At 43.6% G+C, this 27,007-nt stretch overlaps 1 protein-coding gene across 2 annotated transcripts in view; it reads right to left on the reverse strand.

Moving 5' to 3' along the window:
• Nucleotides 1-27,007, reverse strand: part of ror1 (receptor tyrosine kinase-like orphan receptor 1) — a gene marked incomplete at both ends in the record, with an annotated part of 226,718 nt that overhangs the window by 27,581 nt on the left and 172,130 nt on the right. For both annotated transcript variants that reach the window (XM_084163580.1, XM_084163581.1), the window contains 2 exons: nucleotides 18,656-18,692; nucleotides 19,058-19,345. In XM_084163580.1, the coding sequence (XP_084019706.1) occupies nucleotides 18,656-18,692; nucleotides 19,058-19,345 (325 nt within the window). The remainder of the gene's footprint in view (nucleotides 1-18,655; nucleotides 18,693-19,057; nucleotides 19,346-27,007) is intronic.

Below are 27,007 nucleotides of genomic sequence, written 5' to 3' on the forward strand. Positions count from 1 at the left end.
ACGTGAGGGCCAAACCCCATGAAGACATCTGAACTGTATGTGTGGATGCCAGGGTAATGATAGCTCAGTGACAATGGAAACAAAATGGCCGCCAGCGGCTGGGGTCGGCCGGGTCTGTGGGTCCCAGTGGCCCGTGACCACATAGAGAACAGATAGAGAGCAGGGCCACTGAGGGACTCCATTAGAACACAATGGAGAAAGGGTCCCTCATGAGTCCTCATGTTACCCTGACTGGAACAATACAGGCCTCTGTCGCAGAGCAGGGGAACAGGGGAAGAGAGAGAAAGGGACTTACTGCTGCTTTCCCCTATGAGAGAGTTAAGAGGAAGCAGAGAGAAAAGGAGGGAGCGATAGGAGAGGGACAGAAAATAGATGAAAGAGGAAGTAATGGACACATGTCCATCAACATTACAGTAGTCATCACAGCAGGTATGGAGATAGTAGTATGTCAATCAGATCAAGTAAGACTAGTGCTTCCTCAACCCTCCCCTTCTCAGTCCTCAGGGACAGGAAAGGATTAGGACGTGGAGAGAGACAGAGACCCACCCCAATCCCATCACTCTTCACTGTGACCTCTGACCTAGTGACATCACATCCCGGTTGGAGGAATCAGCAAGGAATAAGATGCAGATCTGCAACGGAATCCACCAACCTGGAATTCTTTAGCTGAGATTTTAGAAAATAAAAAAAATGTTGGGGAAAGTTTTGAGAGTCAGAGGGGAAGTCAAAAGAGCACTAGGGCTCCATACACAAATCCTGGTCATGTTTACAGACGCTAAGCTCACTGATTTACTAAACACAGGGAGCTGAGGGTCAGACTGGTAGGAGTCCATCACAACTCAGGGAGGGAGGGAGGGAGGGAGGGGGAGAGAGAGAGAGAGAGAGAGAGAGAGAGAGAGAGAGAGAGAGAGAGAGAGAGAGAGAGAGAGAGAGAGAGAGAGAGAGAGAGAGAGAGAGAGGGAAAAAGAGAGAGGGAAAAAGAGAGAGGGAAAAAGAGAGAGGGAAAAAGAGAGAGGGAAAAAGAGAGAGGTACTTCAAGAAAACAGAGTGGGTTTGTTTTTGTGTCCACTGACCCGTCATGTATACAGATCCCTCAAAAACAAACAGAGCTGGCAGAGAGAAGCAGGGAGGACGTAAGATAGATAAAGATGAGAGAGTGGAAGAAAAGGAGGGAGGGCTCGAAAGACTGTAGAATCCTCCCAGGCGGTGTTGTAGACTGGAGCGCTAGCCTCTAAAACAAAAGCCTCTGTAGAATCCTCCCAGGCGGTGTTGTAGACTGGAGCGCTAGCCTCTAAAACAAAAGCCTCTGTAGAATCCTCCCAGGCGGTGTGGTAGACTGGAGCGCTAGCCTCTAAAACAAAAGCCTCTGTAGAATCCTCCCAGGTGGTGTGGTAGACTGGAGCGCTAGCCTCTAAAACAAAAGCCTCTGTAGAGTCCCCCCAGGTGGTGTGGTAGACTGGAGCGCTAGCCTCTAAAACAAAAGCCTCTGTAGAATCCTCCCAGGTGGTGTGGTAGACTGGAGCGCTAGCCTCTAAAACAAACACCGTTGTTAGGGCTCATCATGAAGGGCCCTGGGTCTGTCATGCCAAACTAACCGCCTGCTTCTCATTCCAACCTACTCTCCCTGTCCTTTAGCTAGGAACCAAAACATCACATATAAACTGTTGGGGAGTAATAACAGGAAAAGTAGGAAAAACTGATCAACAAGAAGGGGAAGAAAGGAATCGCCGAGAGCAACCCAGGTACTGTAAGAATGACAGCTATACATGTCCCTCTATTCAACTGGTTGATTTACACCCCAACGTGTAGTAGATCACAGATCACAGACAAAAGACGTGTACATACAGGAACATGAGAACACATGTTTGGCTCGACAAGGCAGTGAGGCGGGTACTTAGAGAACAAGAAGACGCATGTTAAACATGAAGCGTGACTTCTTTGGCTAGAGGAGTTCATCCTTAACAAGAGCCATTAGCAGTCACTCTCTCAAGGCATAGATCACGGGGAAGGAAAACACTGTATCGGCCTTGGAGCGGTCCGTCTGTATAAATCATCCCCTTTCGGCCAAACTGTCTGTCGGAGAAAGAGAAAGGCCTTTTTCTGGGGTCTAAGACTTTGTAACTGTCTTTCATGGACATATAATGTTGTGTCTGGGTCCTACAGTAGTTCTTTGACCTTAAGATTTGTCTACGGGGGAGAAAGAAAGGTTTGCAAAATGAACAGAATATTAACTGTCGTCATTAAAAAGAACGAAAAGACAGAAACCTAAAAATAGGGCAGAGAAAGAACCTCTCAGAGCTTTCATTCATATTTACAGTTACTGCTCTCAGAACTCTGTTGAAGGCCTTGGCAGACTGGCTTTGAACACGGAAAACTCAAGGGGGTTAAATGGAGAGAGGGAGGGTGAGAGGAGAGAAAGGGAGGGAGTGAGGGAGAAAGAGGGAGGGAGTGAGGGTAAGAGGGGAGACAGGGGCTGGCCTGAAAGACACTTTGGGGCCTGAGGTTTAGCTAAGTTAAATAATCTTGGCTGCTCTGTCTGTATGTATCCAGCCTAAAGGCTAGCTTTAGTCTACAGAACACATCCTATCTGAATTAACACTGATCACGACTGAATACATCCCTGTTTATCAGAACATCTGGAGAAGATAAACCAAACCACAGACATCTACTGTATCCTCTTGATTCATGGGTACGACCTCAATAACCCAGTGATGTCAAAGTATTATAATACTGGCATAACAAAGAGAAAAATTAAAAGATGGCAGATGATCTCAGATGAGTCCACAGCAGTATAGCTCAGCATTGAATCAGTTGTCTCAACCTCGCTTGTGTCTCTGATGTTGACTAAATCTTCCCTCCTTCTCTTTCTTTCTCTTTCCTTCGCTCTCTCTCCCTCTCTGTCTCTCTTCCTCTGTCTCTCTCTCTCTCTCTCTCTCTCTCTCTCTCTCTCTCTCTCTCTCTTCCTCTGTCTCTCAATTCAATTCAATTCAATTTAAGGGCTTTATTGGCATGGGAAACGTGTGTTAACATTGCCAAAGCAAGTGAAGTAGATAGTAAACAAAAGTGAAATAAACAATAAATATTAACAGTAAACATTACACTCAGAAGTTTCAAAAGAATAAAGACATTTCAAATGTCATATTATGTATATATACAGTGTTGTAACAATGTGCAAATAGTTAAAGTACAAATAGGAAAATAAATAAACATAAATATGGGTTGTATTTACAATGGTGTTTGTTATTCACTGGTTGCCCTTTTCTTGTGGCAACAGGTCACAAATCTTGCTGCTGTGATGGCACACTGTGGAATTACACTCAATAGATATGGGAGTTTATCAAAATTGGATTTGTTTTCAAATTCTTTGTGGGTCTGTGTAACCTGAGGGAAATATGTGTCTCTAATAAGGTCATACATTTGGCAGGAGGTTAGGAAGTGCAGCTCAGTTTCCACCTCATTTTGTGGGCAGTGTGCACATAGCATGTCTTCTCTTGAGAGCCAGGTCTGCCTACGGCGGCCTTTCTCAATAGCAAGGCTATGCTCACTGAGTCTGTACATAGTCAAAGCTTTCCTTAAGTTTGGGTCAGTCAAAGTGGTCAGGTATTCTTCCACTGTGTACTCTCTGTTTAGGGCCAAATAGCATTATAGTTTGCTCTGTTTTTCTGTTAATTCTTTCCAATGTGTCAAGTAATTCTCTTTTTGTTTTCTCATGATTTGATTGGGTCTAATTGGGTTACTGTCCTGGGGCTCTGTGGGGTCTGTTTGTGTTTGTGAACAGAGCCCCAGGACCAGCTTGCTTAAGGGACTCTTCTCCAGCCTCATCTCTCTGCAGGTGAATGCTTTGTTATGGAAGGTTTGGGAATCGCTTCCTTTTAGGTGGTTGTAGAATTTAATGGCTCTTTTCTGGATTTTGATAACTAGCGGGTATCAGCCTAATTCTGCTCTGCATGCATTATTTTACATTGTACACTGAGGATATTTTAGCAGAATTCTGCATGCAGAGTCTCAATTTGGTGTTTGTTCCATTTTGTGAATTCTTGGTTGGCAGACCCTCATGCCAAATTGAGTCAAAAGCGTTTTTGTTTTGGTTTGTTTGTTTGTCAATTAGGGTGTGCAGGGTGAATACGTGGTCTTTCGTACGGTAATTTGGTAAAAATCAAATTTGACATTTGCTCAGTATATTGTTTTCACTGAGGAAGTGTACGAGTCTGCTGTTAATGATAATGCAGAGGATTTTCCCAAGGTTGCTGTTGATGCATATCCCACAGTAGTTATTGGGGTCAAATTTGTCTCCACTTTTGTGGATTGGGGTGATCAGTCCTTGGTTCCAAATATTGGGGAAGATGCCAGAGCTAAGGATGATGTTAAAGAGTTTAAGTATAGCCAATTGGAGTTTGTAGTCTGTATATTTTATAATTTCATTTAGGATACCATCAACACCACAGGCCTTTTTGGGTTAGAGGGTTTGTATTTTGTCCTGTAGTTCATTCAATGTAAGATTTGTATTTGATCAAGTATATGTTTTTGCTGTTTGTTCTTTGATATAGGGCCAAAAAGTATGGAGAAGTGGTTTATCCTCCGTTTTGGATAGATAACTCTTTGTGTTGTTCTCTCTCTCTCTCTCTCTCTCTCTCTCTCTCTCTCTCTCTCTCTCTCTCTCTCTCTCTCTCTCTCTCTCTCTCTCTCTCTCTCTCTCTCTCAGGTCTGTCATCTGATCCCTCTAATAATAAAAAACAATGTTTTGTCGTTCAGCAGATACTCTTATTCAGAGCGACTTACAGTAGTGGGTGCATACATTTCCGTAAGGCAACAGGTAGAGAGTCAGGAGGGAGCAGGAGCCCACCCACCCAGAGTCAGGCATCATGTCTGGCCTGGGCCCATGCCAGTATACACACACTCACCTGTGGGTTCACTGCATTCACCATTTACAGTGTAGAGGGTACCATCTTCGCCCTGCTGTTGTTTTGTACCCCTTTAGAGTCAGAGTGCACTACCTTTGTCCTGCTGTTGTCCTACATGACAAAGAATCCCATTGTGTTCAGACAGACCTGTGGTGAAAATACCTATTCAACTATTTCCAGATGTTTGAGAATACCATAACATCCCTTATGTTAATGCAACAAAATTAGAGCTACAAAGACATGATGACCATGGAAATCCATGGGCAAGGCTCTTGAGGGAACATACAGTACTCCATGCCACAACCTTTAGTATGGAGACACTAGATGTCAGCTCTACATTAGAACCTTCTGAAAGGACCTTCCACTGTGACAGAGTTCTGTTACACCACTCTAGGACACATCCAGACTGGCTCTTTACTAGAACCAGAGGAGCTGTTTCATTCAATAGCACAACAGAGAAAGTAAGGACATATTGTGGCTGAAGTGGATGGAGTTGTGAAATGTGAGTAAGAATAATCTTAAAAGCTCAGAGGCTCAGAGAGAGAGAGCACTATTGTGGAATAGGAGCCAGAATGAGAGGGTCAAAGCCAGATAAAACCTTTTGTTCATGGTTAACGGAGGTATCGGCTACGTTAGTTTTTGGAGTCTGCGAAACAGGCTTATTCATGAGGGGTGGCTGCCCAGAGGGTTACCCACCTCCAAATGTCCCTCTATTCAACCCTGGCCTCCTTAACTGTGGGGCTGTCACATACACACACACACACACACACCACACACACACACACACATACAACGACCCTTAACCCCTTATAGAACGACCCTCATACAACGACCCTCAACCCTCTGAACCCTCAGCGAGGGACACCTTACTGCTAGAGAAGCAAGACCGCTGAGTGTGTGTGAGTGTGTCTGTGAGTGTGTGTGTGAGTGTGTCTGTGTCTGTGTATGTGTGTGTGTGTGTGCGCGCATGTGTGTGTGTGTGTGTGTGTGTGAGTTTGTCTGTGGGTGTGAGAGTCAGAGTGTCTGTGGGTATGTGTAGGAGTGGGGAAAAGTCTAAACCACTGCATCCCCATTGGGAACAGACATGATTTATACAAACCACAAACTTTATCAGCCAGACCTGCGCCAGACCTGCCAGTGGAGACCTCAGACAAACTTCAGACAGACTCCTGCAAGAGCAGCTGGGAACAGGAAACAGGAAGTGCCCTAGCCATGGCCCCTCCCTCCCTTCTCAGATGATCTGTCTGGAACTGGGGTCCCTGAGGTCCTGACCAGGCTGCCCCTCACACTGCCTGAACAATATAGGCTTGTCTACTGGGGAGAGGGGGAGAGAGAGGTAATGGAGTGATAGAAAGTGTGTTTCTAGGGTGATTGGAAGAGGGTAAGATAAGAATAACTTCCATACAGAGGGACAGCTTGTAGGGTAAGAGAGAGAGAGAGAGAGAGAGAGAGAGAGAGAGAGAGAGAGAGAGAGAGAGAGAGAGAGAGAGAGAGAGAGAGAGAGAGAGAGAGAGAGAGAGAGAGAGAGAGAGAGAGAGAGAGAGAGAGAGAGAGAGAGAGAGAGAGAGAGAGAGAGAGAGAGAGGGAGAGAGAGAGAGAGAGAGAGAGAGAGAGAGAGAGAGAGAGAGAGAGAGAGAGAGAGAGAGAGAGGGGAAGAGAGAGAGAGAGAGAGAGAGAGAGAGAGAGAGAGAGAGAGAGAGGTAGTGTTTTAGTGGATCTACGTAGTAGGGTTGCATGATTGCAGGGTTGAGGTTGGAGGTAATGGGATTCAGGGAGGTTTCTTACATTTACAGTTGAAGTCGGAAGTTTACATACACTTAGGTTGGAGTCATTAAAACTTGTTTTTCAACCACTCCACAAATTTCTTGTTAACAAACTATAGTTTTGGCAAGTCGGTTAGGACATCTACTTTGTGCATGACACAAGTAATTTTTCCAACAATTGTTTACAGAGATTATATCACTTATAATTCACTGTATCACAATTCCAGTGGGTCAGAAGTTTACATACACTAAGTTGACTGTGCCTTTAAACAGCTTTGAAAATTCCAGAAAATGATGTCATGGCTTTAGAAGCTTCTGATAGGCTAATTGACATCATTTGAGTCAATTGGAGGTGTACCTGTGGATGTATTTCAAGGCCTACCTTCAAACTCAGAGCCTCTTTGCTAGACATCATGGGAAAATCAAAAGAAATCAGCCAAGACCTCAGAAAAAAATTGTAGACCTCCACATGTCTGGTTCATCCTTGGGAGCAATTTCCAAACGCCTGAAGGTACCACGTTCATCTGTACAAACAATAGTACGCAAGTATAAACACCATGGGACCACACAGCTGTCATACCGTGTAGCTCAGTTGGTAGAGCATGGTGCTTGCAACGCCAGGGTTGTGGGTTTGATTCCTACGGGGCCAGTATGAAAACATTTATGCACTCACTAACTGTAAGTCACTCTGGATAAGAGCGTCTGATAAATGACTAAAATGTAAAAATGTAAATACCGCTCAGGAAGGAGATGCGTTCTGTCTCCTAGAGATGAACGTACTTTGGTGCGAAAAGTGCAAATCAATCCCAGAACAACAGCAAAGGACCTTGTGAAGATGCTGGAGAAAACAGGTACAAAAGTATCTATATCCACAGTAAAACGAGTCCTATATCGACATAACCTGAAAGGCCGCTCAGCAAGGAAGAAGCCACTGCTCCAAAACCGCCATAAAAAAGCCAGACTACGGTTTGCAACTGCACATGGGGACAGAGATCGTACTTTTTGGAGAAATGTCCTCTGGTCTGATGAAACAAAAATATAACTGTTTGGCCATAATGACCATCGTTATGTTTGGAGGAAAAAGGAGGTTGCTTGCAAGCCGAAGAACACCATCCCAACCGTGAAGCATGGGGGTGGCAGCATCATGCTGTGGGGGTGCTTTGCTGCAGGAGGGACTGGTGCACTTCACAAAATAGATGGCATCATGAGGAAGGAAAATTATGTGGATATATTGAAGCAACATCTCAAGACATTAGTCAGGAAGTTAAAGATGGGTCGCAAATGGGTCTTCCAAATGGACAATGACCCCAAGCATAATTCCAAGTTGTGGCAAAATGGCTTAAGGACAACAAAGTCAAGGTATTGGAGTGGCCATCACAAAGCCCTGACCTCAATCCTATAGAACATTTGTGTGAAGAACTGAAAAAGCGTGTGCGAGCAAGGAGGCCTACAAACCTGACTCAGTTACACCAGCTCTGTCAGGAGGAATGGGCCAAAATTCACCCAACTTATTGTGGGAAGCTTGTGGAAGGCTACCCGAAACGTTTGACCCAAGTTAAACAATTTAAAGGCAATGCTACCAAATACTAATTGAGTGTATGTAAACTTCTGACCCACTGGGAATGTGATGAAAGAAATAAAAGCTGAAATAAATCATTCTCTCTACTATTATTCTGACATTTCACATTCTTAAAATAAAGTGGTGATCCTAACTCACCTAAGACAGGGAATTTTTACTAGGATTAAATGTCAGGAATTGTGAAAAACTGAGTTGTATTTGGCTAAGGTGTATGTAAATGTCCGACTTCAACTGTATATCCCCTGCCCTGACTAAAGAAGAGGCCTATTTAGCAGAAGTATTTCTGTATCTGCATGGTGGTTAGGCTCCGAAGTATTTAGCTTGCGTGGTGGTAGGTAGTATAGGGCTCCAGTTTCAAACAGTGCTATGACCATAGAGACTGTGTCAAAGGGCCATCCCCTAGTGGGCCATAGTAGGACCCTGATCCCCAATCAATCAACACTTAGTTAGAAAGGATCCATAACAAGGAGGCAATTGAGCCCCTCCGAGGGCTTAGCTGAACATGTAAATCTGTGGGGAGCGAGTGTGTGTGTGTGTGTGGGAGAGAAAGAGAGAAAGTGTGTGTGTGTGTGTGTGTGCGTGCATGTTTATGTGAATGTGTGTGTGCGTGCTGTTGTGTTTATTACACTGGGGTCACACTGGAGAAAAACCTCAGTCTGCACCGGATGTGAAACGCTAAGGAAGGAAAAAAAAACAGTCTGTCGAGAAGCCTTTTGTTTTTTTCTACCCTCTGAGAGACTACATTCCTCATGAGTTTACACCAAGAGTCTGAACACACACACACACTCGCACACACACACACACACACACACACACACACACACACACACACACACACACACACGTTACTGTAACCAGGCCCTTGGTACATAAGGGTTATTTCTATAAAAAGTGCTGTAGTTAATATAAAACAGTATATATCAAGGCTGGTGGGTGGCATCAGCTGTAACACACAGGGCTGTTGACACTGGCACTGAGGTGTGAATAGGTGTAATGAACACCCAAACTGTAATCAGTATCACTTTAACATTTTACTAACTAACTAATTGACTCGAGCGGCTAGATGTTCTTTACAATTCGACCATCAGATTTACCACCAATGCTCCTTATAGGACACATCACTGCACTCTATACTCCTCTGTAAACTGGTCATCTCTGTATACCCATCGCAAGACCCACTGGTTGATGCTTATTTATAAAACCCTCTTAGGCCTCACTCCCCCCTATCTGAGATAACTACTGCAGCCCTCATCCTCCACATACAACACCCGTTCTGCCAGTCACATTCTGTTAAAGGTCCCCAAAGCACACACATCCCTGGGTCGCTCCCCTTTTCAGTTCGCTGCAGCTAGCGACTGGAATGAGCTGCAAAAAACACTCAAACTGGACAGTTTTATCTCCATATCTTCATTCAAAGACTCAATCATGGACACTCTTACTGACAGCTGTGGTTGGTCCACGTGATGTGTTGTTGTCTCCACCTTCTTGCCTTTGTTCTGTTGTCTGTGCCCAATAATGTTCGTACCATGTTTTGTGCTGCTACCATGTTGTGCTGCTGCCATGTTGTGTTGCTACCATGTTGTTGTCATGTGGTGTTGCTACCATGCTGTGTTGTCATGTGTTGCTGCCATGCTATGTTGTTGTCTTAGGTCTCTCTTTATGTAGTGTTGTGGTTTCTCTCTTGTCGTGATGTGTGTTTTGTCCTATATTTTAATTCTTAATCCCAGTTATAGAACCCATTGCCCTTTATGGTTGTGAGGTCTGGGGTCCGCTCACCAACCAAGAATTCACAAAATGGGACAAACACCAAATTGAGACTCTGCATGCAGAATTCAGCAAAAATGTCCTCCGTGTACAACGTAAAACACCAAATAATGCATGCCATGCAGAATTAGGCCGATACCTGCTAATGAACAAAATCCAGAAAAGAGCCGTTAAATTCTACACCACCAAAAGGAAGTGATTCCCAAATCTTCCATAACAAAGCCATCAACTACAGAGAGATGAGGCTGGAGAAGAGTCCCCAAAACAAACACAAACAGGCCCCACAGAGCCCCAGGACAACAACACAATTAGACCCAACCAAATCATGAGAAAACAAAAAGATAATTACTTGACACATTGGAAAGAATTAACAAAATAACAGAGCAAACTATAATGCTATTTGGCCCTAAACAGAGAGTACACAGTGGCAGAATACCTGACCACTGTGACTGACCCAAAATTAAGGAAAGCTTTGACTATGTACAGACTGAGTGAGCATAGCCTTGCTATTGAGAAAGGCCGCCGTAGGCAGACCTGGCTCTCAAGAGAAGACAATCTATGTGCACACTGGCCACAAAATGAGGTGGAAACTGAGCTGAACTTCCTAACCTCCTGCCAAATGTATGACCATATTAGAGACACATATTTCCCTCAGATTACAAAGACCCAATTTGGATAAATCCAATTTGGATAAACTCCCATATCTATTGGGTGAAATACCACAGTGTGCCATCACAGCAGCAAGATTTGTGACCTGTTGCCACAAGAAAAGGGCAACCAGTGAAGAACAACAACCATTGTAAATATAACCCATATTTATGTTTATTTATTTTCCCTTTTGTACTTTAACTATTTGCACATCGTTACAACAATATTCCTTTGGAATACAGCGTAATGTTTTTTATTGTTTTAAATATTATTATATTTGTTTACTATCTGTTTCACTTGCTTTGGCAATGTAAACATCTGTTTCCCATGCCAATAAAGCCCTTAAATGTAATTTAATTGAGAGAGAGTGAGAGAGAGAGCGAGAGGAGTAGGATCGGCAAATTTGAGTTTGGGGGGAAAGATGGGGGAAGCAGAATCAGACAGACAGATATCAGCAAGGAGATGGAAAGAGAGACATCGGGAGCAAGAGATAGAAAGATATAGACAGAGAGAGGAGAGAGAGATAGGAGAGAAGGGGATCTGGTCTTCGTTAAAACCCCTCTCTCTTATCCTATCATAAGAGACGAGTGGGGTTGGTGAAGGGATTGAAGGGAAGAGGGGGAATTGCTTGTTTCAGCGCTGAGAGAAAAGTCCTGCTCTAGTCGAGAGGGAGAAAGCTTTGGGAAAGTTAAACAGGTCTGACAGCAAAACTGCAGTGGTATTAATAATTTTTTTTAACAGCAGACAACACCGTATTATAAACACAGGCGTAGACGCCAGGCTTTTGGTCTGTACAGGAGATACATGCTTGTAGAAAGGCTGCTCACCACGTTTCATATATTAATACGTACCAGCCAACTCAAGGCTGTATACATCACCCTGTATCTTAAGAGGAAAATCTCAGACCAGAAATCTGGTTGCTTTACATTCAACTGATGCTCTGTTGATAATGTAAAAACTATGGCTACAGTTTCACACATTATTAATTTGGGTCAATTTCATGAATGAGGCTTGTTCTCTGAGGCCTTTGTGGTTGTATTTACAGCATGTCCTAAACATCAGGAAGACAGAATGAAAGCATGAACATACTCTTTCTCTTGTTCTCTCTCCATGTCTCCCACCCCTCCCCCTCTCTACCCGATGTTCTTTGGGCTCTAGTCTCCACTCTTTCAGCCTTACTTGTGGAGACCAGACGACCTTCTATTAAGTATTAAGTGTACGATCTCTGTCTGTTCAGAGTTAAATCTTGGATCTCTCAGTCCTAATCTGAGGTGAATACTGCGACCCAAGGCCACGATCAAAGAGCACACACAACCAAGTGTTAATGGCACCCACCATCTTCCATCTCCCACTAACACTGTTTTTTTTTTGTTTTGTTTTTTCCTCTCTCTCTCTATCTCCCTCTCTCTCTCCCTCTCTCTTTTCCTGAAGAGGGAGGGGTGGTTGGGGTAAGGAGGCTGCTCGCTACTCCAGATAATTTTGGACGCAGAGACATTTTTCCCCCTCGTGTGTTTGTTCTGGCCTGTGAAAACATCTCTGAGGAGAGAGGGAGCTAGGGAGGGAGGGAGGGAGCTAGGGAGGGAACGAGGGAGGGAGGGCAAAGGAGGAGAGAGGTGTGAGGCCAGCCGCCAACATGACTGACAACCAGTCGCCGCCACAACGGGCGTCATTGTCCCCCCTCTAACCCCCCCCCCCCCCCCCCCCCTTACTATACCTCATCCCAAGGATTATGTTACTGCAGATTCCAGGTGGTCCCTGTAAAGGAACTCACGTAAAAGAATAAGCAGAGAAAACATTGAGTGGTTATTAAAAGCTGTGAATGAACAGCTCTAACACCATGTTACATGGGGCAGGCAGGCAGGCAGGCAGAAAGGCAAGGCTCACTGAGAGCAGATGAGGCAGATGAGGGGCAAACATACAGATGGACACGGACAGATTAATATGTTTAGAGGGTGTATTAAAGGAGCTATATGTAATATTTTTGCATTGTAATTTCAGAAATTGTCCGTAATATATCTACAGTAATAGTGGAATGATAGTGTTTCACAATATGGTTTTGTTGTTTTATTGGCCACACACAAAATTCTAATGGTGCAGCCTTCTTATTGGTCAACAAAAGACCATCTCTTGTTGCCAAATTGACTAGGGCCAGCAAAGGGCAATCGTCAAACATGTACAGTAGAAATATTTCAGCCCCAGTTAATTTGACAACAAGAGATTTGCTGGCCCTAGTCAATTTAACAACAAGAGAGTTGCTGGCCCCAGTCCATTTGAGAACAAGCGATTTGCTGGCCCTAGTCAATTTGACAACAAGAGATTTGCTGGCCACAGTCAATTTGACAACAAGAGATTTGTTGGCCCTTGTCAATTTGACAACAAGAGATTTGCTGGCCCCAGTCAACGTGACAACAAGAGACGGAGACGGTCAGTATTTTGGTGACCAATAAGTAGGTTGCACCATTAGAATGCAATTTTGTGTGGGCCCAATATTGTGGGGGGGGGGGGATATTGTGAAACACTATCATTCCACTATTACTGTAGATATATTACGGACATTTTCTGAAATTACAATGCAAAAATATTACATATAGCTCCTTTAATCTACAATTAATGTTCTTAAGCCTGTGCAACATGGGCCAGGGAGGCTCACAGGGATATTGGTCTCCACAGTACTCCACCAATTATACATTTTTTAACTCAATACTGTAATTTAAGCTTTAGAACTGAAATATTTTCTCTCTGCCTCATGGCAAATGTGTAGAATTGCAGGATATTAGCTTTAAAACTACAACAACAAAAAGTCTCTCTGCCCCATGACAAAATGTGTAGAACTGCAGGAAACTAGCTTGAAAACAGCAACATTTTAGCTCTGAAAATGTTGCTAAATGTTTTCCTTCCATGGCCCAAGACATAGTTTGTCTGGACTGCCAAAGTCATAGTAAAACTCTGTGTATGTAATTATTTTTTATCTCACTCGAGATGTGTTCTGATTATGAAGGGGGCCACTGCCTCAAAAAGTTTGAGAACCCCTGTCCTAAGCCACACAAAAGCATAGTGTTGACCCCAGGGTGTGTGTGTGTGTTGACCCCAGGGTCTGTGTGTGTTGACCCTCAGGGTTCCATGTTTGGATGTTCACCCAACTAATTACAATAATATTGAGAGCAGGACTAAAATGTTCCAGCCCCTGTCCATCTCCCCTCTATTCCTTATCCTCTCTCTCTTTCCTGACTTTCTCTCCGTCTGTTTGTATCTCTATCTGATTATTTAGCTCACTCTCACCTCTCACTTCCTCTAACTGTCTCTCCCCCACCCCTCCATCACCCACCCCTCCTTCTCTCCATGATATGTCCAGCTGTGGCTGAGCTGAGGTCAGGTCTGGTCTGGTCAAAGCCACAGCGTAATGTACACAGGGACGGCTGGCCTCTGGGCTGTGGGCTGAAGAGCTGTGGGCTCTGGGCTGAAGAGCTGTGGGCTCTGGGCTGAAGAGCTGTGGGCTCTGGGCTCTGGGTCTGTCCGTCTGTGGCTGGCCTACTTGACAGATCAAGGCCAGGGCATAAATATTACATACATTAGTGTCCACCATCTAAACCCCACCAGACCAGCGTATACATACAGAAAAACCACTGGGCAAAGACCTAGAACCCCCATCAGTGACCACTAAAAACCTACAGGGAGAAAACCAAACCGCAAACCCTATGGGAAAACTGTACATCTTTTCCCTGACCACAAACGCAACAACCAGGAGCCTCAGTCAGTCTTACTCCAGCTAAACCAGGTGCTTCTCTACCCAGTCCACCTCCACAACCATGACTGACGTTTTGGCACATCAATGGAAAATACCAAAACAACCTCAGAGGCCGCCACATGCCACCATTAGTTGACCCCATCTCCCTAATGTAGGTCTGCCCTGCCGCCCCTCTGACAGCTAATCAGCTGACGATGACACTAATGACGACCAACAAGGCTCATCCCCAGCCCCTGGCCCCAGTCAAAAGAGGCCCTGTGCTGTGTGATTTAATGAAAGGCCATAATGACTGTGTTTAAACCAAATGAGTCCAGATTTATCCTGCACTGCCACCTGGGCCGGCCAGCTGATTGTAGCCTATGCACAGAGGCAGGTCCTGTGGACTTCAATCAACATTAACATGCTCTGGTGTGTGGCCAGAGGGGAGAGTTGGCTGAGTCTCTGAGAGAGGGGCTGTGAGGGAGAAAATACACTTCACCCAACTCTCTCTAGGTCGTCTATAATATGTGAAGAATGTTTTGCAGGATATTTCAGCAACATGTAAATAAAACAAATTGTATGGCAGAAATAGATGTGTGAGACCATGTACTGTATGTGTGTGTGTGTGTGTGTGTGTGTGTGTATGTGTGTGTGTGTGTGTGTGTGTGTGTGTGTGTGTGTGTGTGTGTGTGTGTGTGTGTGTGTGTGTGTTTGTGTGGAGGTATGTGTGTGTGTGGAATATGGCTTGCTGCCTTGATGTTGTCATTGAGGAAAAATCCCCTTCCTTGGAACCAAAGAGATTGAAGCTCTTTAGAAAACAACATGCACATTTCTCCTATACAACTTCAGAGAGCTCTAAAGCAAACATCGACAATTCAATTTACTTGACAAAACAAACTACATTGAACCTCTGTATATGTTTGCCAGTTAATAAACCATTGAGTAAATACACTCTCACTCCATATCCACATCACAGGACAGTCCACAGGAGAAAGTGTTGAAATAAGCTAAGGACACAAAGATAGTTCAGAGGGTCCTGACACAGCCTAGTGAACCAGGATGAAAGTACACCATGGAAGGGGAGGATGAGGAGGGAGAGAGGAGGAGCAGGAGGAGGAGGAAGAAGAGGAGGAAGAGGAGGAGGAGGAGGAGGAGGGAGAGGAGCAGGAGGAGGAGGAGGGAGAGGAGGAGGAGGAGGAGGAGGAGGGAGAGGAGCAGGAGGAGGAGGAGGAGGGAGAGGAGGAGGAGCAGGAGGAGGAGGAGGGAGAGGAGGAGGAGCAGGAGGAGGAGCAGGAGGAGCAGGAGGAGGAGGAGGAGAGAAAGGAGGATATAGAAAAGACCAGAAGGGAGGATTGGAACTAAGCCCCAGACAGACACTAGATTTGAGATTATCAACTGCCCACATTGCCATGTCCTGGTGCTATGAAACACCGGCTGGGGATGGTGAAATTAACTGAGCACATACAGTCGTGGTCAAAAGTTTTGAGAATGACACAAATACTAATTTTCACAAAGTCTGCTGCCTCAGTTTTGATTATGGCAATTTGCATATACTCCAGAATGTCATGAAGAGTGATCACATGAATTGCAATTAATTGCAAAATCCCTCTTTGCCATGAAAATGTACTTAATCCCCCAAAAACATTTCCACTGCATTTCAGCCCTGCCACAAAAGGACCAGCTGACATCATGTCAGTGATTCTCTCGTTAACACAGGTGAGAGTGTTGATGAGGACAAGGCTGGAGATCACTCTGTCATGCTGATTGAGTTAGAATAACAGACTGGAAGCTTTAAAAGGAGGGTGGTGCTTGAAATCATTGTTCTTCCTCTGTTAACCATGGTTACATGCAAGGAAACACGTGTCGTCATCATTGCTTTGCACAAAAAGGGCTTCACAGGCAAGGATATTGCTGCTAGTAAGATTGCACCTAAATCAACTTCAAGGAGAGAGGTTCAATTGTTGTGAAGAAGGCGTCAGGGCGCCCAAGAAAGTCCAGCAAGCGCCAGGACCGTCTCCTAAAGTGTCATGCCAACAGTAAAGCATCCTGAGACCATTCATGTGTGGGGTTGCTTCTCAGCCAAGGGAGTGGGCTCACTCACAATTTTGCCTAAGAACACAGCCATGAATAAAGAATGGAACCAACACATCCTCCGAGAGCAACTTCTCCCAACCATCCAAGAACAGTTTGGTGACGACCAATGCCTTTTCCAGCATGATGGAGCAGCTTGCCATGAGGCAAAAGTGATAACTAAGTGGCTCAGGAACAAAACATCGACATTTTGGGTCCATGGCCAGGAAACTCCCCAGACCTTAATCCCATTGAGAACTTGTGGTCGATCCTCAAGAGACGGGTGGACAAACAAAAACCCACAAATTCTGACAAACTCCAAGCATTGATTATGCAAGAATGGGCTGCCATCAGTCAGGATGTGGCCCAGAAGTTAATTGACAGCATGCCAGGGCTGATTGCAGAGGTCTTGAAAAAGAAGCGTCAACACTGCAAATATTGACTCTTTGCATGAACTTAATGTAATTGTCAATTACATTTACATTTTAGTCATTTAGCAGACGCTCTTATCCAGTGCATACATTTTCAATAAAAGCCTTTGACACTTATGGAATGCTTGTAATTATACTTCAGTATACCATAGTAACATCTGACAAAAATATCTCATAACACTGAAGCAGTGAACTTTGTGAAGACCAATACTTGTGTTATTCTCAAAACTTTTGACCACGACTGTACTAGCAGAGATAGGCTTGATAACGTACTAACACATGCCAGCAGAGATAGGCTTGATAATGTGCTAACACATACTAGCAGAGATAGGCTTGATAACAGGCTAACACATACTAGCAGAGATAGGCTTGATAACATGCTAACACATACTAGCAGAGATAGGCTTGATAACATGCTAACACATACTAGCAGAGATAGACTTGATAACGGGCTAACACATACTAGCAGAGATAGGCTTGATAACATGCTAACACATGCTAGCAGTGATAGGCTTGATAATGTGCTAACACATGCTAGCAGAGATAGGCTAGATAACGTGCTAACACATACTAGCAGAGATAGGCTTGATAACGTGCTAACACATGCTAGCAGAGATGGGCTAGATAACGTGCTAACACATGCTAGCAGAGGCAAGCAGCATACAACACAAAGATGCTAGATTAAACTTGCAGTACAACAAGACCAGGTGATGACAATCTCTATTCTGTCAAGTGATCTTGATTGGAAGCAGATAAATACTATCTTGGTCAAACACTATCTTGGCTCTATAAAAGGGCCAGATGCTGGTCTGGTCTGGATGAATAAGAGGAACAGAAGCTCCAGTACAGTACAGTAGAGTACAGTAGGGTAGAGTAGAGTACAGTAGAGTAAAGAAGAATGGCGTAGAGTACAGTACAGTAGAGTACAGTACAGTAGAGTGGAGTAGAGTACAGTACAGTACAGTACAGTACAGTACAGTGCAGTATAGTACAGTAGAGTACAGTACAGTACAGTACAGTAGAATACAGTAAAGTACAGTACAGTACAGTAGCGTGGAGTAGAGTACAGTAGAGTAGAGTACAGTACAGTAGAGTACAGTACAGTAGAATACAGTACAGTAGAATACAGTAGAGTGGAGTACAGTACAGTACAGTACAGTACAGTACAGTACAGTACAGTAGCGTGGAGTAGAGTACAGTAGAGTACAGTACAGTAGAATACAGTACAGTAGAATACAGTAGAGTGGAGTACAGTACAGTCCGGTAGAGTGATGAGATCTGGTGATAAGATGCCTGTTCTCACTCTACTGTACCCTGAGCTGTCTCTACTCCACCTCTCTCTATTTACACTCAATCTATCTGACACAAGAGGCACACTCAAATCATACATCTACTTGAAGCAGCATCATCTTTAGAGGTTTGAGAAGAGTTCACACTCTAAGAGAACCTGACCTGTCGGTGATTCAGCCAAAAATCGGCAAGCTTTCCTCCGTCAAGCTCTGAAGTCTATAAGAGATCCATAAAGTATGTGACTGGCGTGAAAGCCTTGGCCAGCCATCATTGAAACACTTCTCCTTTCACGACTATTAACTCATCACTTTATTACACAACCTTTCCCATCATTCTTTCACCTTAAGGATTAGCTATCATCTCCTTCATTTCTTGAAAAGTTTGTATCTTTCTTCCTCTCTCTGTTTGTAACAGGAGCCAGTGTTGGGTTGTGGTTAGTAAAAAAATTAAATTATGGATGTATGGACAGAAAAAATTTGACTTACGGATAGGGCCTTCCTGGCATTGGTGTAGGGAGTGGATCTGGAATAGAAGACAGGGATGATTTAAACAACAGGGGTAACAATTGCTACCAGACCTCTTCTCAATAGCTGCCAGAGCCATGCGTGCTGCCAGAGCTCAGGCCTAGCTCTGGCCCCAACCACAGGCAGCTTTAGCAGAACAGATCTACACTAAGCTCATGCTATCAAAGTAGACAGTCAACTCTGACCTCTCTCCTAACTACTTTGAACATGCATTGATTAGATCGACCAGACAGACACGTAGCTTTAGATAATCAGTCTAAATGCATGAAATTGCTTGGTTTGATTGATGTCATTAATAGCTGCTTCATTGGGGACTTCTAAACACTTCATAACAATCTCAAAGCCTCGTTCTATTAGTCTTACCAAACTTGACGAAGAGTACTCCGGTGGTGGAGACGGTGCCGTAGCTGTTAGTGGCCACACACTGGAAGTAGCCTGTGTCTGTGGTGTCCAGGTTACGGATGCGGAGGCGGGAGCCGTAGGCCGTTGGTCGGTAGGAGATCCGGCGAGGCTCCTGGACCACGGGGGCGTCATTCTTCAGCCAGCGCACCGTGGGAGTGGGGTTACCGGACACACGACACAGCAGCTCTGCCGTCTGGCCCAGAGACGTGGTGATGTTGTTCATAGGAGCCTCCAGATGCAAGAAGAGAGCTGGGATGTGAGGAGGGGGGGATGAGAAAGAATAAGATATGGACATTTTAATGGGAGCATTTAATGGGAGGGAAAGAGAGCGAGTGAGAGGGGGAGAAAGAGGAAGATAGAGAGAGAGAGGGAAAATTAGATGTGGACATCAGTATTTAATGGCTCTTGCTTTATACATAAACCAATACAAAAGTAGGTATATTAAAACGGAGGACAGGGCCAAAGTCTTCTCTTGGCAATGATTAGAGCAAAGATAGCCAAAGAGACAGGGAGAGGTAGAGAGATAATAGTGAGAAATATTTCAAATACATTAATCACAACTACATTGGAATTATTTATGTGAGTGGACATCCAACTCTAGATGAAGACTTTATAAATAACATAATGTGGTCTATAAAAATATATTAAAGTATATACACTGAGTGCACAAAACATTAGGAACACCTGCTCTTTCCATGACATAGACTGACCAGGTGAATACAGGTGAAAGCTATGATCCCTTATTGATGTCACTTGTTAAATCCACTTAAATCAGTGTAGATGAAGGGGAGGAGACAGATTAAAGAAGCATTGAGACAATTGAGACATGGATTTTGTGTGTGCCATTCAGAGGGTGAATTGGCAAGACAAAATACTTAAGTGCCTTTGAATGGGGTATGGTAGCTGGGTTTTTCACGCTCAACAGTTTCCCCTGTGTATCAAGAATGTTCCACCACCCAAAGGACATCCAGCCAACTGGACAACTGTGGGAAGCATTGGAGTCAACATGGGCTAGCATGCATGTGGAACGCTTTCGACACCTTGTAGAGTCCACGCCCCGACGAACTGAGGCTCTTCTGAGGGCAAGAAGGGGGGGAAGCGGGGGACTCAATGTTAAGAAGGTGTTCTTAATGTTTTGTACATTCAGTGTATAAGTACCATAAAAATAATAGATGAAGATCACCCTTCGGGTCAGAACAGTACAACATATTTATACAGGCATAGAGTATGAGGAGTGCGTTTTTATCCTGTAACCTTTACTAAGTACAGTGTACATCACTGAGACAAATCAGATCAACAGAGAACTGTTATGATGTGTAATCATTCAATTTATATCAAAGGACTAAGTAATAAACACATCCACTAATGGAATGGCCAGCTGAAAATATGAATTATTATTTCTAAAAGTTCTAAGAGCTCAATCTGACCGTACTGAGAAGACATCCAAGGCTTTTACCACAACCTTGAGTTCAGTTATCTGGACCCTCCTCAAACAAGGTTTCAACTCTCCCACATCTCTATGGTTTAACTCCCCCTGAAGCTCCATTAATTTTCCCTCTTTGAATAACACTACTCATAAATGACTCTAATCTGTGTGTGTGTGTGTGTGTGTGTGTGTGTTCACGTGTGTGAGCCAAAGTGTGTACGTACGTGTGTGTGTGTGTGTACAACAAACTCACTCTAACTGCCAGGTTGGAATCATTCACAAGATATTTTGTGGTTGCCGCTGTGGTCACAAATTATCAGCCTTTTCACCATGGCTGTGTGTTGCCAGAGGGGTTTCCAGGAGCACTAAAGTCATATAAAACCTTGGAAACTTCCCTCTCCTCTCCAAAAGCTGCCTGGTCTTACTGGTGGGTCAACATCAACAGGACAGCCCAACATTCTGCAGCGTGATACACTAGACGTGTTTGTGGGTGTGTAGCAAGGTTATTATCATTTTGTGTTTTTATATTCGTTTTTATTTCTATTCGTTTTTTCGATTTTTATTTGAAATTCTGTTTAGTTTCTGTTCGTTTTCAGACCTGATTTGCTAGTTTTTATTTAGTTTAAGTTGTATAAATATATTTCTATTTCATTTTGATATTATTTCGTTTCAGTTTTAGTTTTAGGAGCTAGGTTTCCATCCAAACAGATTTTTATGCAAATATTCTAAAATCAGCATAAAGAAATAGGGTATGTTACATGATGAGATAAAAGCAAGATCCTTTTTATTTGATAATTGGCAGCCAAGCACCGATCATCATGTCCCAGCATTCAAATAATACCCTTGATATTTGTTAGATATTTGCATGAAGCACATCACTGTGCACTTAACCACCATAAGTTATGAGGTTATTAAATAAGTTACGACATTCATCATAACTTATTTCATCTGCCTAAAAACTCTTCATGCCTTTCCATGTTGTGGTGGTACAACGTAACATATCGTCGCGACACCAAGTTTACTTCAACGTGATGGTTATTATATCAACATTTGTGCATAAATACGTTTCCATCGAAATTGTTGCATAATCTATTTCATAGCCCCCACTTCACCACAGAACTTAGATTTAAAAGGAATAGCGCCGAGGCTGGTGTAAAAAATATGGTGGATGCCCATGTTCACATTAATCCAATGCTTTTTAACTTTGTAAGAAGAATCACGTTAGCTACCTAGCCAATGTTTTCACTGTTAGCTAGTGATAGCTAGTGTTAGTGATGCAGTACCACTTGGCAGCCAAGCACCGATCATCATGTCCCAGCATTCAAATAATACCCTTGATATTTGTTAGATATTTGCATGAAGCACATCACTGTGCACTTAACCACCATAAGTTATGAGGTTATTAAATAAGTTACGACATTCATCATAACTTATTTCATCTGCCTAAAAACTCTTCATGCCTTTCCATGTTGTGGTGGTACAACGTAACATATCGTCGCGACACCAAGTTTACTTCAACGTGATGGTTATTATATCAACATTTGTGCATAAATACGTTTCCATCGAAATTGTTGCATAATCTATTTCATAGCCCCCACTTCACCACAGAACTTAGATTTAAAAGGAATAGCGCCGAGGCTGGTGTAAAAAATATGGTGGATGCCCATGTTCACATTAATCCAATGCTTTTTAACTTTGTAAGAAGAATCACGTTAGCTACCTAGCCAATTTTTTCACTGTTAGCTAGTGATAGCTAGTGTTAGTGATGCAGTAAGTTGTATAAATATATTTCTATTTCATTTTGATATTATTTCGTTTCAGTTTTAGTTTTAGGAGCAGGGGCGGTGTGTTCAATAGGGCGATATGGGCGACGCACTGCCAAACGGGAAAAGGAAGGGATTTTTTTTCTAATCAATTATATCACGGCAACAGTAGTTATCAGTGTTGTAATGTCCAATCAGGCTAAAGTCGTGCTTCAAATGGCTCCCCCCCCTTTTGGGGCGATTTCAGTCAGGTTGAAAATCGCCCAGAAGTCTGTCATAGACTCCCATGTAAAATCTATTTTTTTCAAATTTCAGAGCTTTCAATACAATCTCTATGGGTGTCTGAGGGCTTGCACTTACGCGCTTTCGTCATACGTAACGTAACCATGAACGTAACTAAGAAAAGAGCGGATTGTGTCTTTGAAAGAAGTTCCTTTTTGTCGGCGAACAAATGAAGATAAATTGGCAACGAAACAATTAGGACCTCCCAGACCAAATTTAATAATTCAACAGGTTTCTACTAAAGGCGGAAAGTCCTACACCCGAGGATTTTCCCAAAATTGGTACGAACGAAAAAATAACATTGCCACTCAACTGGATGAGGGATACAGGCTAGCTGTCCGCCGCCACAACGATGAGGTTAGTGTTGATAATCACAAGTTTACTGGAGAACTGAGACCAAGTAGAGACTTTGGACAGGGTGGATATGGTATAATAAAGGCAGTTTATTCAGAGGTAAAGATATCTGGAATCGCGTGCACGGACCCGTTCGTCAAACTCTTAGGGAGCTATACATTAAGCCCCATTACTTACCATATCAGATAAGAGAAATTGCTGCAGCTACATATATTTTACATCCTGGCCCTACATAGTTCACTATTTGCATCACTTACCAAAATATTACATGTGGTCATATATGCTTGGAAAGTGGAGATGCCATAGAACGTCAAAAAAGTAAACATTGCTGGAGACACATTGCCGTTTTGGAGAAGACATCGCGTTTGCTAGCGAAGAGATTTGTTGTGGCAAATGAACTTGGGCTGGGAATTGCCAGGAACCTCACGATAAGATATATGCATTGCGAGTCTCATGATTCTATACGTATTGCGATTCGATACTGTGATTTTATTGCGCACCATATGTCTGTTGCAGAGGGATCAGAAAGCCATGAGAACGAGTTTTGATCAGTCATGGAAATAAAAGTGCTGAAAACAAATTGGCTCCCAATGTGAAAAGATTGAGAACAAGCTATGAAGGAACAATAATGGTGTTTTGGTGCAGGTACAGCCAACTAGCGCTAAAATATTGCGATATTGTCAATACAGTATATCGTAAAGTATCACTATGTAACTCGATTTCTTTCACCCCAATCCCTCAAATTAACGGTAAATAACTGAATTGTTTGCCCCACATTTAGCTAAGATGATTAGCTAGCCAGCTAAAATGTTTTATTTAGTTAGCAGTCGCATCTACAATAGTTTACTGTCAATAACATGTCTCCAAAAATGACGTGGTGTCTCCAATTGTGTTGACATTTTACAATTGCGATGCGCATCCATGAGTATCCACTTTCTGTAGCTCAGCTGGTAGAGCACGGTGCTTGTAACGCCAAGGTAGTGGGTTCGATCCCCGGGACCACCCATACACAAAAATGTATGCACGCATGACTGTAAGTCGCTTTGGATAAAAGCGTCTGCTAAATGGCATATTATTATTATTATTATTATTATCTGAAGAGAGCCCCGAAACATTGTGTGCAGACATTTTATGCAATAAATGAAGTAGGTTGAATCTAGTAGTTCTGATCTTCTGATTGGTCCTGATGAGTTGGGCGAGGTCCCCTCCAGGCTACTGTCACTGTTGCATTGGCTCTGAGTCGGGTTCTCTGTCTTCAAATGTTCAGCCTAAGAGAGGGGATTTTTGTGTGTGTGTGTGTGTGTGTGTGTTTAACAGTGATGATGTGTGTGTGTGTGTGTGTGTGTGTGTGTGTGTGTGTGTGTTTAACAGTGATGATGTGTGTGTGTGTGTGTTTGTGTGTGTGTGTGTGTGTGTCCTCAGAGCAAGAACTCGTGAGTTGGAAGAACTGAGAGGCCTATGGCGTGGGTGTTGTCCTTGGCCACCTGCTGACAAGGCTGACAAGATAGGACCCTTTTGTCCATTGTTATTGGATAGGAACAGAACTTATAACCAGCTCCTGACCTAAATAGATCTTAGCACAACATTTTACTCAACATATCATATTCCATATTCACTATAACAAATATATTTACTACGACATTAGCAAGAACCGCCACATCCTCAGCCGGCTAATCCAGTGTGTGAAGTTTTGCGGAGTGTTTGAGTTAGCTTTGCGAGGCAAAGATGAAACTGAGGGCTCCACCAACCCTGGTAAGCCAACACTTTTGAGATCAGTCAATAAATGCTTCTGGTATTGACTTATATGCTGCCCCTGTCTTCATGTTGTTGCTGGACATATCTTTTTTTAAATGTGTGTAGGTCACCTAAATCATCAGAAAAATTGCCCCCCCTGAGAATTTTTTCAGGAGCCGCCACTGTTTAGGAGCTAGGTTTCCATCCAAACAGATTTTTATGCAAATATTCTAAAATCAGCATAAAGAAATAGGGTATGTTACATGATGAGATAAAAGCAAGATCCTTTTTATTTGATAATTGGCAGCCAAGCACCGATCATCATGTCCCAGCATTCAAATAATACCCTTGATATTTGTTAGATATTTGCATGAAGCACATCACTGTGCACTTAACCACCATAAGTTATGAGGTTATTAAATAAGTTACGACATTCATCATAACTTATTTCATCTGCCTAAAAACTCTTCATGCCTTTCCATGTTGTGGTGGTACAACGTAACATATCGTCGCGACACCAAGTTTACTTCAACGTGATGGTTATTATATCAACATTTGTGCATAAATACGTTTCCATCGAAATTGTTGCATAATCTATTTCATAGCCCCCACTTCACCACAGAACTTAGATTTAAAAGGAATAGCGCCGAGGCTGGTGTAAAAAATATGGTGGATGCCCATGTTCACATTAATCCAATGCTTTTTAACTTTGTAAGAAGAATCACGTTAGCTACCTAGCCAATTTTTTCACTGTTAGCTAGTGATAGCTAGTGTTAGTGATGCAGTATGCTTGGCCCACACAGAGCCAGTCAGTTCTTTCAGCCTATGGGAACTATACTAGCGCCTTGCCAGGGACTCCCAGTGATGGAACACATTCCTGGCCCTGCTAGATTCCATAACTCAACAGAACAGACACACAACTCCAAAATAAGTATTAATATCTGTGTGTGTTTGCATGTGTGTCTGTTTCTATTTGTATAATACAGATATACTGTAGCAATACATCTTGGGCTTCTATGAAGTATGTAGTGTGTAGGCCTATATTAATTCCAGTGTGTGAATTTTGAGTGTTCCATGTGTTCTATGTGGTCACATGACAGGAAGTCCCAGTGACCCAGGGGTGCAGAGCAGAGCTAGCTGAATTCTGTCCAACTACACACCACAGAAAGCACTTCCTGCTCTGTGCTCTGTGCTCTGTGCAGTATTGGCTGTTGGCATCAAGGTCAACCTTTTCAGCAGGGGAGGAAAACACCAGACTGCTCTCTCTTTCTCGCGCTCCCTCTCGCTCTTTCTCATCTCCCTCCCCGTTTAAAGAAAACGTAACAAAATGTATTACAATTCATTTTAAAGAATGCTTATGGTCATGACATTTTGTCAGCCGATGATTGTGAAGCAAATAACTGCTGGTCTCATGGTAATTGACCGTTAATAAACATAAACACATTTAGCATCTCCTGGCTTCCACACATAGCCTACAAGCCACTGATGAAGACGTTTGGAACATCTACATTTAAAAAAGTCTAATTGTCACGCCCTGACTCAGGGGACGCTTATATGTTGAGTCAGGGTGTGTATCTTTCCTTGTTGTGCTTTTTCTATGTTGTCGATCTAGTATGTGTGGATCTATGTTGGCCGGTGTGGTTCCCAATCAGAGGCAGCTGTCGCTCGTTGTCTCTGATTGGGGCCCATACTTAGGCAGCCTATTGGCACTGTCTAGTTGTGGGATGTTGTTCCTTGTAAGGTATGTTGTGTGTTCTACCTTGGACTTCACGTTTCGTTTCCTTTGTTGTTTTGTCGTGTGTTTAAAGTTTAATAAACATGTACGCATGTCACGCTGCGCCTTGGTCTGACCCGTCATTCAACGAACGTGACAGAAGATCCCACCAAACAAGGACCAAGCAGCGTGCCGAGAAGGAGCAAACGCCTGGGACTCAACAGGAAGTAACTTTAGTAGATGTCCTCCTCGGTTGGGGGAGAATTACAGAGGAGGAGGCCGTCCGTTATCGGAAGGCGATGAAGGAGGAAGCCCGGGTAGGAGAGGAGAAACGGCACCAACAGTGCCGACAATGGAGACCCGAGAGGCAACCCCAAGAAACATTTTTGGGGGGGCACACGGTGTGGACGACGAGGCAGCAGGAGGCTGTGAAAGGGCGGATCTGCAGGTTAGGAGAGGAGGCCACCATGTTACGGGGGCTGTTGGCTCAGAGGGAGCAGGAGTTATTCGGTCAGAGGGAGGCGCTACAGGAGGCTAAAAGGGAGAAGGAAAAAGTAGAGGCACGGCGAGAGGAGCTGGTTAGGCAGCAGAAGGAGGGGGGGTTAATAAAGGAACCCAGTCCTGCTCCTCGCACCAAG

Source organism: Coregonus lavaretus (genome assembly GCF_964263955.1).
Source record: "Coregonus lavaretus genome assembly, chromosome: 6".
Classification (NCBI taxonomy): domain Eukaryota; kingdom Metazoa; phylum Chordata; class Actinopteri; order Salmoniformes; family Salmonidae; genus Coregonus; species Coregonus lavaretus.